General features: G+C 42.3%; 1 protein-coding gene across 5 annotated transcripts in view; it reads left to right on the top strand.

The window, feature by feature from the left end:
- DZANK1 (double zinc ribbon and ankyrin repeat domains 1) overlaps positions 1 to 14,305 on the top strand; it is a 69,401-nt gene that overhangs the window by 33,841 nt on the left and 21,255 nt on the right. For all 5 annotated transcript variants that reach the window (XM_047069724.1, XM_047069723.1, XM_047069720.1 and 2 more), the window contains exon 9: positions 6,436 to 6,528. In XM_047069724.1, coding sequence (XP_046925680.1) covers positions 6,436 to 6,528 — 93 coding nt within the window. The remainder of the gene's footprint in view (positions 1 to 6,435; positions 6,529 to 14,305) is intronic.

Genomic DNA, 14,305 nt, shown 5'->3' with positions numbered 1-14,305 from the left:
TCCCAACAGGTGCCCTCCTCAATACCCATCACCCACCCTCCCCTCCCTCCCACCCCCCCCATAAACCCTCAGTTCTCAGTTTTTAGGAGTCTCTTATGTTTTGGATCCCTCCCTCTCTAACCATTTTTTTTTCTTCTTCCCCTCCCCCATGGTCTTCTGTTAAGTTTCTCAGGATCCACATAGGAGTGAAAACATATGGAATCTGTCCTTCTCTGTATGACTTATTTCACTTAGCATAACACTCTCCAGTTCCATCCATGTTGCTACAAAGGCCATATTTCATTCTTTCTCCTTGCCACGTAGCATTCCATTGTGTATATAAACCACAATTTCTTTATTCATTCGTCAGTTGATGGACATTTAGGCTCTGAAATGTTTTTAAGTATTCCAAGCAGTGCAAGCCTTCAGAAATGAGGTGTGGAAGAACTGGCTGGGCCAAGGTCAGAAAGATGAAAATTTACTAATTTTTTTGTTGGATGGATGGAGTGGGGAGTGGTAAGAGCCTGAGGTATTATAGTCAGTGGATACTCGCTTTAGGGTCCCTTGAATAGTGAAGATTGAGGGAAGGGGTCTGAGGAAGGAGTAGTCTCCAGGGTCACAGGCATTCAGGCCTAGTCTGAGGCTGCTGGCATCCCTCACCATGGTGCGGCCATGAAACTTCCTTCAGCTGTTTCTCTGAGTTCTGCCTTGCACCTCCGGTATGAACCCTCATGTGCTGAAGGGATTTTTCAAAGACACCTTCGATGTGACTTTTCCCCAGCATGCTGCTTCCTGGACCACTCTCTGGTCCTCTGCACCCAACATTCCCTGGGCTCTGATACCTGGACCCACTGCCCCTGTGCCTGCACACACTTGCAGTGGTGGAGGTGGCAGTCGTGGTGGGTGGGTGGGGGCACGGAGAGAGAATTCACTCTTACCAGGGGCTGGGGCCAGGGATAGCTTTTAAAAGGGGGTGTCATCCGAGGGATATCGTGGGAGGCACAAGCGTTTGCCAGATGGGGAAGGGATGGGACAAAGAAAAGTGGCTTGTGTGTATATGCCTGTGTGTGTTGGCGGTGGGGTGGGGTGGGGTAGAGGGCATTCTAGGAAGATGTCCAGAGACTGGGAACTGCAGGGTGTGCTTCAAAACTCTGTAAACAGTTTGGTTTTGTTGAGCTGCAGAAATGCTGGGGGTGCTGTGGGCTGTGCAAGATGGCGCCTTGTCTACCATACTTAGCAGCTCATATTTCTCCCAGTGCACCCTGAAGGGTTGAAAGCAGGGACAGGGCGACTTCAGCCAGGTCACGATCTCGCCGTCCGTGAGTTCGAGCCCCGCGTCAGGCTCTGGGCTGATGGCTCAGAGCCTGGAGCCTGTTTCCGATTCTGTGTCTCCCTCTCTCTCTGCCCCTCCCCCATTCATGCTCTGTCTCTCTCTGTCCCAAAAATAAATAAACGTTGAAAAAAAAAAAAAAAAAAAGAAAGCAGGGACAGGATTTAGTCAGGCTTGATTTTCTAGAGAGACTTTTATCACCGTAACATCTGATCTTAAAGGAAAATTCCTGATTTTTATGGCCAATCAGTATTGCTGCCTCTACTCACAGGATACCTGTTTGGAAACCCTGGGCTGAGAATCTGCATCCCAGGGGCTTTCCCAAGTGTTACAAGGGCAGTGGATTTTTAGATAACATTTTCACCCAGAGAGGCACCTCCAAGGTCAGTGGGAATTCCTGTTGTTGACAGAAGCCAACAGCCTTGCCTTCCCCAAGGCACCAGCAGGGACTGTTATTTTTGTGTTGTTCTCCATCTCACTCCACGTAGTGCATGAAGCACCACCCGTCCTCTTCCTGCCCACAGTCTGCTGCTACGGACCGATCTTCTGTTGATTTAAAGGACTTGTCAATGCTGAGGGATTTAGTTCTATTTTATATATATATATATATATATATATATATATATATATATGTATATATATATATATACCTTTTTTTTTTTTTACTGCCAGGATTAGAAGCTATAGTAGCAGAAGTTTCTCCATTTACTCTCTGGCACAGGTGCCTATATTTCAGAATAAGAGAGGATTTTACACTTTTAAAAATTCTCTAATTTTTTGTAACAAGTGAAATAGTCCCAAGATATACAAAGAAGTGCATAATTTCCCCATCCACCTCTATTTCTATCCTCCCGAAATAACTGATGATAATAAATACCCTTCTATGTATTTTTTAGAATGCACAGAAACATGCATATATATTCACACATTTGGATTTGGATTTGTTTTTGGTTTTTATTTATTTATTATTTTAGAGGTGGGGAGGGGCAGAGAGAGAGAGAGAGAGAGAGGGAGGGAGGGAGAGGGAGAGGGAGAATCTTAAGCAGGCTCCACGCTCAGTGCAGTGGCCTTGTATGGGGCTCAATCTCATGACCCTGGGATCGTGACCCGAGCCGAAATCAGGAGTAAAATGCTCAACTGACTGAGCCACCCAGGCACCCCTTGTTTTGCTTTTTAAACAAATGTATCCCACTGGCCATTCTCTAAAGTTAAAAATTAACTTGAGCATCTCGTATTTCACCAGAATACATGAGCTTTCCTTTACCAAGAGATCATCAGTTTTCTTGGGACTCCAACTAGCAATATATAGCATACCTCCAGGTCTCCAGGCATATTGGGTTCCCAAAATCTGAGAGGCCTAGGGCAGGGATCCTCTTGAAGTTATTACTGAAAAAGTTCTGATGATTCACATGACTGGGGCAGTTACCTCCTTTTGGGACCCCCACCTCTGACACAATGATTTGGGGCTGAAGCTAGTGTGACCACAGCTCTGCATCAAGCAGAACTTTAGCTTGGCATCTGTTACAAGATCCACTTTGAGCTGAAGTTTGCAATGACCTACTACATGCTTCCTCACTTCATTTTGTCAAAGCCTTTCATCTAGGGGATCAGAAAATTGTTCTTATCTTCCAGCTACTTTGCAAGGAAAAATTTTACCCCAGTAACTGACTGGGTCCACCAAATTGCTTAGAACCATTCAACTAGACATACTGCAAATGCTGTGGATGAGGTGGCCAATGAAGTATTGACTTTTTAAAAAAAGGCCTCATCATAGATGTGTAGCATCTTCTTTAAGGTAGTGTGATGGTGGCCTCAATCCCAAGTCATCCCCATCGACATCTATGAGTTAGTGATTATGATGTAAAATTATTTCTATCTGTGGGTTATGGTCACTGTTCTTCAAGGAAGTGAGCCATGACATGGTGTTAAAAAGCCACCACCAAAACCATTAGAAACACCTGTTGACCAAGAAGGCTATGTTTATTGGACCTGATAACAGTAAGGTAGACTGGTGCTTTTTCTTGGTAGTGTCTCTGAAGGGAGAAGGCAGGGGAAGGTATTTATAGGATTTTAGTGATGCACCTGGGTGATTGCTGGGTATTCTCTCTCTCTCTCTCTCTCTCTCTCTCTCCCTCTCCCCTGTGCACACACTCTCTCTCAAATAAATAAAACTACAATTAAAAAAAAAATTTAAGGGAGTTTTGCAAGGCAGGGTTGGGATAGGGCAGAGTTAGTTTGGATTGGGCAAAGTTATGACATGCTAGTTTTAAATTTAGTTTATTTAAAGAAATTTTTTTTAAATTTTTTTTTTTCAACGTTTATTTATTTTTGGGACAGAGAGAGACAGAGCATGAACGGGGGAGGGGCAGAGAGAGAGGGAGACACAGAATCGGAAACAGGCTCCAGGCTCTGAGCCATCAGCCCAGAGCCTGACGCGGGGCTCGAACTCACGGACGGCGAGATCGTGACCTGGCTGAAGTCGGACGCTTAACCGACTGCGCCACCCAGGCACCCCTAAAGAAATTTTTTTAAATGTTTATTTATTTTTGAGAGAGACAGAGACAGAATATGAGTGGGTTAGGGGCAGAGAGAGAGGGAGACACAGAATCTGAAGCAGACTCCAGGCTCTGAGCTCTCAACACAGAGCCCAACGCGGGGCTCGAACTCACGAGCTGTGAGATCATGACCTGAGCTGCAGTTGGACGCTCAACCAACTGAGCCACCCAGGTGCCCCTAAAAATAGTTTATTTAAATAAAACTTTAATATACTTAAGGTGATGATGTTTTAATATACACGTACATAGTGAAATAATTACTCCAGTCAAGCTAATTAACATATCCATCTCTGTATAGTAGAAATTTGCTAAGAGAGTAGGTTCTGGTGTTACCAGGTCACATGCACATGTGTACACGTGAATGCACACAAACAAATGTTAACAATGTGAGGATATACTGATTTTGGATTGTGGGTCCTGCAAGGTGAGGGTCTTGAGGTAAGCTGTTGGACTTAATAAGTAAGCAGTTTTACTGGTTTACACTCTTTCCAGAATATTTCCTGCAGCAAACAGCTATGTTATTTTTGTTTGATCTTAGTATTTTTTTTAACACAGGGACAAGAAATTTGATTCATTTCTCAACAACAAGTGTCACCAGATCTTTTCTGAGGCAACATGTTCAGGAAGATCACAGCCTTAAATCTCACAGAAAAGCTCTGGCAGTTGTAGATCATGCTACAGAGACTTTAAGCAACTTTGAAAAATGCTGGAACCAGGGAGTGTCAGGATCCATTGAGAGCAAGTCTGTGATCCTCTGCCATTTTGAATAGCAGTCAGCCTTCCATTTGCACATTAGGAGTTCTTTGAGTTGCAAGAACTTGGAATCTTCTACTAGAGTGGAATTAACCAGGCTTGCAAAGGTCAGGGACTTCAGAGCCTTCCTAGTGGCATTGGAACTAAAACCTTGGGAGTTGGATTTTCTTTCTCTTAATGGTCTTCTTTGCCTGTCGAGCTTCAGAACACATGGTGTCAGTTTCAGGACACCTGGGAAATGTAGACACTGGAGTAGAAAGGAACATTTGTGTGACACTGGGCATTGATAATTGAAGGGAATAGTATCCTGATAGTGCAGAATGGTCCAGTGACTGAACAGCTGTTAGCAAACCTCTGATAGCTGAACTCTAGTTAGACTATTTTAGTCTTTCTTTTCTTTTCTTTTCCTTTCTTTCTTTCCTCCTTTCTTTGTTCCCCCCTCCTTCTTTCTTTTTCTTTCCTTCCTTCCTTCCTTCCTTCCTTCCTTCCTTCCTTCCTTCCTTCCTTCTTTCTCTTTCCTCCCCTCTCTCCCTCCCTCCCTCCCTTCCTCTCTCTCTCCCTCTGTCCCTCCATCCCTTCCATTTTCTGCATTGCAACCTATCCTCAGTTTCCTGACTTAGAAAGTTGCACTTACCATTTCTTTTCTTTTTTCTTTTTTAAAAAAACTTTTTAACATTTATTCATTTTTGAGAGACAGAGCACGAGCGGAGGAGGGGCAGAGAGAGAGGGAGACACAGCATCCGAAGCAAGCTCCAGGCTCTGAGCTGTCAGCACAGAGCCCAATGCAGGGCTTGAACTGTGAGATCATGACCTGAGCCAAAGTCAGAAACTAATCCAACTGAGCCACCCAGGTGCCCCATTACCATTTATTTTCTAAGATAGTCTTTTCATTTTTCCATTTCTGAGTGAGAAAGTACAGAGCAAACCTAAATTCATTAACATGAAGCCCCATGGGGTAAACCCCAGTCCAAGAGCTAGATTACTTATAATTTTTTTTTAAGTTTGTTTATTTTTGAGAGAGAGAAAGAGACAGAGCATGGGAGGGACAGGGAGAAGGAGAGAGAATCCCAAGCAGACCCTGTGCTGTCAGTGTGGAGCTCAATGCAGGGCTTGAACCCACAAACTGTGAGATCATGACCTGAGCTGAAATCAAGAGTCCGACGCTTAACCGACTGAGCCATCCAGGTGCCCCAAGAGTTAAATTGCTTGTAAACGCGTAGATCAGCTTTTGCTAGTCTTGGATTTTTCTGTTTATTGTTCAAGCCATGAGACAGAAAACCAACAATCATGTTTTCCACATTGGGGGGGAAAAAAACTCAAAAAACTGACACATAATCAGTGTAAAATTTTGCATTTTAAGGCCAAATGAACACTCATTTTCAGTTTGTTTCTTCAATTTGGGTTTTGTTTCTTTTAAAATTATTTTCGGAGGGGGCGCCTGGGTGGTTCAGTTGGTTGAGTGTCCGACTTCGGCTCAGGTCATGATCTCGTGGTCTGTGAGTTCGAGCCCTGCGTCGGGCTCTGTGCTGACAGCTCGGGGCCTGGAGCCAGGCTGTGTCTCCCTCTCTCTCTGCCCCTCCCCTGCTCATGCTCTGTCTCTCTCTCTCTCTGTCAAAAATAAATAAACATAAAAAAATTTTTTTAATTATTTTCAAATTTCTGACACTGTTTATGTTGTAATAATTCCTAAACAAATCCTGAGTGTTAAAAAAAAAAAAAGGTCAATAGATGGCTGATTGACTAAAAAGACTGCTCAAGGATTTCTTTGCATGGTTGTTTGCTCAGAGGAACATGTTTTTCTTATTCTTTCTTTTTAAGGAGAAAATAATCTGCCGCACTTGTGGCACAGGGAATCCAGCTCACCTGAAATACTGTGTCACCTGTGAGGGGGCCCTGCTGTCATCACAGGAGGTGGGTTGACTGCATGTGTCAGTCCTATACTTAGTGTCTGCTAAATGTCTAGCGTTAATAAGAATGAAGAAATGCAACCTGCAGAGGAGGGAAGAAGTGGCAGAGTGGAGAAAGACACTGAAAGCAACATTTCTCAATGTGGAGAGGACTTTATATTCACCAAAACAAAGTTGTTTTCAAAGTCTTCAGGGGGGAGTCAATAAAATCAGCAATTTCTTACAACTTCACTTAGTAACTTTGCATGGAAGGCTGGCAGTAGCCAGTGGGAAAGTGGACCACTTATAATTCTTTCAAAGTCAGAAGTATGTCTTTTTTGACCATGCCATGCTATTTTTTGAAATTGAAAGCCTGGTGGGTACCCATTTCTGGATTTTCTAGCAGCCTATTTTGAGTATTCAAAGTGAAGGAATGAGTATGGACAACTTAAATACAGTGAATGGTTCCATTTAGGTGATTGGTTGTTTATAAGATGTTTCTGGTGAAGAAGAGGCTTTAAAAATGACTTCCAGGTGACTGTTGCCCTAGCCTAGCGATAGATACCAAAAAGAAGCTGGCATTTACTAGCCAACTTAGAAGAAAAAACTTGCTTCCTTGGGGCCATTGTATATATTTTTGAGTGTTTGGGGGTTTGTTCTCATCTCAGAGAGATTCCTTTGGAAATTGGACAAACGTGTGATGATTCTCATAGGGTCTGTAATATATATAGATGTAAAAATACATAGAACTCTAACATATAGGATGGAGGGAGAGGGATATGAACCAATGGTTGTAAGATTTCTGTATTTTATCTGATGAGGTACAGTAATAATTAATTAGACTGTAAAAAGGTAAAAATCTATATTTTATGGGTTCCTGGGTGACTCAGTTGGTTAAGCGTCCAACTCTTGATTTTGGCTCAGATCATGATCTCATGGTTCATGAGTTCGAACCCCACATTGGGCTCTGGGCTGACAGTGTGGAGCCTGCTTGATATTCTCCCTCTCTCTCTGCCTCTCCCCTGCTTGCACTCTCTCAAAAATAAATAAATACATTTGAAAAAAATCTATGTTTTAATCACTAGGGCAACTACTCAAAAAGAATGCCAAGAAATACAGAGAAAAAGCTAATGGGAAAATTCAAATATAATTCTAAAAAGTATTCAAATTACCCCCCCAAAAAAAAGAACAGGAAAGTAGGAACAAAGAAAACAAAACAAATAGGAAAAATACAAATCAAATAATGAAATGGTAAGTCAAAACCAAAACATCAATAATTACATTAAATTTTGTGGACCAAACATTTCATTGGAAGGTAGTGATTGTCACCATGGATTTCTATAAAAAGAAAAAACAGGGACTCCTGTGTGGCTCAGTTGGTTAAGCATCTGACTGTTGATCTCAGATCAGGTCTTAATCTCAGGGTCATGAGTTCAAGCCCCGCGCCAAAAGAAAAAAAGAAAAAACAACTCTATGCAAGCCACAGACAAGACCTAACTATGTAGACTAAAAGTAAATATATAGTAAAAAATTCCATGTAAACAATGTATACAAGAGGGCTGGAGTGGCTCTATCAATATAGGAGAAAATAAGTTTCAAGGAAAAATATATTATGAGAGATAAAAGATATATATATATATATATATATATATATACACATACATATATATATAGTGAGATTGTTATTTTGTAACAATAAAAGTTAAATTCATCAGGAAGACATAACAATCAAAAACGTTTATGAGCCTACCAAAATACATGATACAAAAATTGGCAGAATTAAAGAGAGAAGCAAACAATTTCAGAATTATAGTTGGGGGTTTTAATGCCCCTTTCTCAGCATTTGCTAGAACAGCTAGACAAAGGTCAGCAAAGGCAATTAGGGTCTGTGCAACCATTCACTTTGACTTAATTGATGTTTCTAGAATAATGTACCCCCAAATGATAGACAACACACTCTTTTGGACATGGTTAGCATTGAATGGGGGTGTATTATTGGTTCCAGAACAAAGTACCACAAACTGAGTGGCTTAGAACAACAGAGATTTATTGTTTCACAGCTTTAGAGGCCAGAGGTCCCAAATCCAAGTGTTGTTGGCAGTGCTGTTCTCCCTGTGAGGCTCCAGGGAAGGAATTCTCCCATAATTCTCTCCTAGCTCCTCCTCTCCCCTTCTGCTCTCCTTCTTGGATGCCATATATTCATCTGTTGAATTGTTTGATATAATTTAAGGTCCCTGAGGTTTTGTTCATTAGAAAAAAATCTCTTGTCTGGTTCCAGTGGTGAGCTACAAAGCTCTGTGCCAGGTAGTTGGTTTCCTTTTCTTAGAGTGGGTTTCAGGCTTCCAGTCTGGTCACCAGGCAGCTCCGCCCTGCCCTGCCCTGCCCTCCACTGTGGTACCTGTACAGGAGTCTGAGACATCCCTTTCCAGAGTCCCAGAAAGGAGACTGAAGGGTACCTAGAGACTCAAACAAATCAGTCCAGAATGATAAAAGAAGGTCACCATCAAATGAGATGATGACCGAGGAGTCAGAAGTTGTCCTAATATCAGCTCCGCAGGTCCAGGTTCCCTCAGAGAGCCTCTATGAAGACTCTGTCGAAGACCATGAGACCATGTCCCAAAGGAATCCTCCCAACGCTGCAGCCTCCTGGCAGACGTTCAGGAAATTCCACTATGAGGATGCAGCTGGACCCAGGGATGTCCTCCGACATCTCCAGAAACTTTCTGGACAGTGGCTGAGACCTGATATTCAGACAAAGAGCAGATTGTGGAGATGCTGGTACAGGAGCACTTCCAGGCTGTCCTGCCCGAGGAGCTCAGATCCAGGCCCAGAGATGTCAGCCTAGGGTCAGAATCACTGCCACTGGGTTCTTGTGCAGCCTACATGTGAGAAGTAACCAGAGGTTCACTTTGTTGTTTCAAGAGCCAGCTACAGTGATGGGGAAACGTGAACCTCAGTTTTTTTGAGCTTGCCTTTGACTAAATTGTAAATAAGACTCCATCAAAACCCACATTTGGATGTCTGTCTGCCTGAGACTGCTCTAATTCCTGGGACTGAGCTCCAGAAAGAGTTTCTTTAATCCCCTGTTAGGACAACCAGCCTGTTGCTTGTTTTTGCTCTGTTGAATGCCTCCTTTTTTGCACTTTCTGACATGCTTTACTATGTTGTTATATATCCAAAGAAGTAATTGCCTCAACTTTCAGAGTTCTTGATTCTTGCTGTGGTGGCATGAATGGAAGCTATTGTAACCCCGTCTAGTAACTCTCATTTGAGATGTCCTTGAAATACTGAAGTTTGGTCCTAAAAATCGTTTTTTCTCTTCTTTACATTGTATAATTTCTTTTTTTTTTTTTTAACTTGTTAATGTTTATTTTGTGAGAGAGAGAGAGAGTGTGAGCTGGGAAGGGGCAGAGAGAGAGGGAGACACAGAATCTGAAGCAGGCTCCAGGGTCTGAACTGTCAGCACAGAGCCCAACCTGGGGCGCAGATCCACAAACTGCGATATCATGACCTGAGCCAAAGTCAGACTTTTAACCAACTGAGCCACCCAGATGAATCAAATTTATTTCTTTTTTTATTTTTTTTTTTATTTTTTTTTTTAATTTTTTTTTTCAACGTTTATTTATTTTTGGGACAGAGAGAGACAGAGCATGAATGGGGGAGGGGCAGAGAGAGAAGGAGACACAGAATCGGAAACAGGCTCCAGGCTCCGAGCCATCAGCCCAGAGCCTGATGCGGGGCTCGAACTCACGGACCGTGAGATCGTGACCTGGCTGAAGTCGGACGCTTAACCGACTGCGCCACCCAGGCGCCCCAGTTTTCTTTTTTTAAAAAAACATTTATTTATTTTTGGGAGAGTGCAAGTGGGGGAGGGGCAGAGAGAGGGTGACAGAGGGTCCAGAGCAGGCTCCGCACTGATGGACTGATAGCAGAGAGCCCGATGCGGGGCTCGAACTTACGAACCACAATTATCATGACCTGAGCCAAAGTCAGATGCTCAACCAACTAAGCCACTCAGTTGCCCCTATAATTTCTTTCTTTCTTTTTTTTAAATGTTTATTTATTTTTGAGAGAGAGACAGAGCACAAGCAGGGGAGGGGCAGAGAGAGAGGGAGACACAGAATCTGAAGCAGGCTCCAGGCTCTGAGCTGTCAGCACAGAGCCCGATGTGGGGCTCGAACTCACGAACCATGAGGTCATGACCTGAGCCGAAGTCGGATGCTCAACTGACTGAGCCACCCAGGTGCCCCAATTTTTTTCTTTAAAAAAGTTTATTTATTTTTGAGAGAGAGAGATAGTGCAAGCAGGGGAGAGGCAGAGAGAGAGAGGGAGAGAGAGAATCCCAAACAGGCTCCACACTGTCGGCATGGAATCCGACACAGGACTCAAACTCATGAACCGTAAGATCGTGACCTGAGCTGAATCAAAGAGTTGGACACTTAACTGAATGAGCCACCCAGGTGTCCCTACACTACATAATTTCTACTGCTCTCTCTTCAAGTTCACTTACTTTTCCCTTTACCATCTCCTTTTAGCTATTAAGTATATACAGCAAATATTTTATTTCAAATGTGTTTTTCTGTTCCAGAATTTTCATTTGTTTCCCTTTCCATTGTTTCTATTTCTCTCCTGAGATTTCCTAACTTTTTATTCATTATGGGAAGAATGTTTGCTTTAAAATTCTTTTTCCAATACCTGATTTACCCTAGGGTTGGGCTAAATTGATTTTCTTTTCTTTTGAGAGGTATTAGTTGTAATTCATTCCAGGCAATGAATTCCCCAAACCAGGTATACATATTATTGCCTGCTAAAGCAAAGCAAAGCAGAGCAAAGCAGAGCAAACAACAAACCCAGCACTCATCAGAGGCTAGTAACAGAATTCAGAAGCTCCACAAACTAACAGGTATAATGCTAAGATCCAATCTAAAATTCCTTAGCATACTAACAACCAAGAAAACTGGGGGTTTTTTAGAGGTAGGGAGCAGAAATTCTGGTTTCCGTTTAGATATGTTGTCTTTAGCTGAACTGCTTTGAGTATTCTGTGCCTGCATCTTTCAGGGGTCAGTAAGAGATGTGAGTACAGAATTTGGGGATCCCCGCTCTGTTTCTTTTCTTTCTGGGAGTTCCCACCTCTTCAGTAGCCAAATACTTCACAGTCTCAGTTTTCTGGTTCTCCTAGTCAGAATTCTGCCCTTTCCCCACTGTTTCACATGCAGTATTTTAGCCCCAGGCTCAAATGAAACTAATTTTGTATAACTCCCCTCCTCCTTGTATGTACTTGTTACAAGAGTCTATCTGCTTCTGTTCATTCTCCAGTGCCTTCAGAAATTATGAGAATGAGCATGGTTTCAGACTTTATGTCACGCTCTCATCATGAAATCACACTTTGTAGTTTTCCAAGGTGCTAGAGAGAAAAATAGTGAGAAAGAAGACAGTAGTGCTTTGGAATTCTTGGAGTGATCTTGCTGATAAATTTAAGTAAATTGTCAAGCAAAAAATGTACCTTCTCAGATAATCTGAACTTCTTACATAAATAGTAAAATAATTTAAATTGATTTTATTACCTGTCAGTGATGTAGTTGTTTCTGGGTCTCACATCAGCAAAACTGTTTCAGGAACAATTACAACATTGAATTTGTTTTCAAAATTTGATTTCTATTTGAAAGGTATATCAGAGTTTGGATGTCACAATGAGGGTATATATCATTGAAGTGCTATAAAAGTAATAATGTGTATTCATTCTGATAGCTTATGTCTTTTCTTTGTTTAGCAGCATTACTATGGATGGGTTAAAATAACTTTTCTTTCTTTAAAGCAATATTATGGGAGAAAATTCCACTTGAACTGTAGATGCATTTAAAAAAAATTTTTAATGTTTATTTTTGAGAGAGAGAGAGAGAGAGAACACAAATGGGGTGGGGAGGGGTAGAGAGAGAGGGAGACACAGAACTGAAACAGGCTCCAGGCTCTGAGCCATCAGCACAGAGCCCGACGTGGGGCTCGAACTCACAGACCATGAGATCATGACCTGAGCCAAAGTCAGACACTTAACTAACTGAGCCACCCAGGCACCCCTAGATACATTTTTTTAGTGGATGCATTTAAATAAAAGATCTGAAGGCTTTATATTTATTTTTTTATGTTTATTTATTTGTTTTGAGAGAGAGAGAGAGAGCACATGTGCTGGGAAGGGGCAGAGAGAAAGGGAAGGAGGGAATCACAAGCAGGTTCCATGCTGTCAGTGCAGAGCCTGATGCCAGACTCAATCTTGTGAACTATGAGATTGAACCTGAGCCAAAATCAAGAGTCAGATGCTTCTCTGACTGAGCCACCCAGGCACCCCTGAAGGCTTTATATTTAGAAACCCAGATCAACAAGTGTTATATCAAAACCCTGTTGTAGCAGTAGGATAAATTGAAATTTAAGTCTGCAGCAAAAGCGTGTAAAGGGTTTCTCTTTTGATTTGCCCTGAGGAGTCTCGTTCTAATTGCACAGAAATGGGGTAAGGGTAATTGTATGCAAAGAGAGATCTTCATTCTCAGTCTCTGTGGACATTGAGGGCTAATGAGACCTCTTTCTGGACAGATGTCTGTTTTAGGATAACAGAACAGTCCCCAAAGTAAAAGAGGATATAGCTGGGCAAATAAAGCAACTAAAATATTCATCTTGGAGGAAAAACCATCCTTTAGAAAATGTCTCCCCTAGTGTGCGCATTCTTAGTTTTATACATGGAACAGGTGGCAGTTATCAATTGAATCAGTTATTCATTGATTCATTCATTCAGTAACTGAATGACTTCTATGTGCCAAGGTGCAAGGTACTGTCTTAGTGGAGAAAAAATGTGAAGTATGTCTTTCCCTTAAAGAAATTAAGATCTAGTGAAAAGCAAGAGAAGGGAGGGAAGCTGACATATGGAGCTGGACCCTGTGCCAAGCACGCCTCCATACTTAATTGACATTAACCATCTGAACCCGTCCTACAGACCTGTGAAAAGGCTGCATGGAGTCATGGATAAAGGTCAGGCTTTAGAATCAGATGGCCTATGATCAACTCTCACCTCTGTGTCTCGGTTTCCAACCGTAAAACACACACCTGTAAAACACAGGTGACAATAGCACCCACCTCACAGGTCTGTTGTGTGGTTTGATGCGAGACTACAGGGGCAGTGCTCAGCATGGTGCCTGCATACAGCAGGTGATCACGTAGCAGTGACGAATACTATCATCCTCATTTGTCTCATGAGAAAATCTCTTACTAGTCAATAAATAAGTAGCAGGAGTAAAAATTCTCATCCAGGCCTACCTAACAAAGTTTCAGAAATTCTCATGAAACAATTCTCTCTCCTCAAAATAAAATAATTCTTTTCATGTGTCAGGGGTGGAAAATAAATTCACATTCCCAGATGGAAACCAAAGCCCTAAAAAAATAGAAGATACACCTCAATTGTGACACCTTACTAGCATGGGTCTGCTTACATTCTTTTTTTTTTAATGTTTATTATTTTTGACAGAGAGAGAGAGAGCTCACGCGTGAGTGCACTCGTGCACGTGAGTGGGGGAGAGGCAGAGAGTGAGACAGAGACACAAAATCTGAAACAGGCTCCAGGTTCTGAGCTGTCAGCACAGAGCCTGATGCAGGGCTCAAACTCACAAACTATGAGATCATGACCTGAGCCGAAGTTGGACACTTAACCAACTGAGCCACCCAGGTGCCCCACATTCTTTTTTTTTTTTTTTTTTTTCCAACGTTTATTTATTTTTGGGACAGAGAGAGACAGAGCATGAACGGGGGAGGGGCAGAGA

The sequence above is a fragment of the Lynx rufus genome, unplaced genomic scaffold (genome assembly GCF_022079265.1).
Source record: "Lynx rufus isolate CCGP_SWC_20201006 ecotype Redwood Valley unplaced genomic scaffold, mLynRuf1.p SCAF_8, whole genome shotgun sequence".
In the NCBI taxonomy this organism is placed as follows: domain Eukaryota; kingdom Metazoa; phylum Chordata; class Mammalia; order Carnivora; family Felidae; genus Lynx; species Lynx rufus.
Note: the sequence above shows the minus strand (reverse complement) of the source record. Positions and strands in the feature narration are given on the sequence as shown.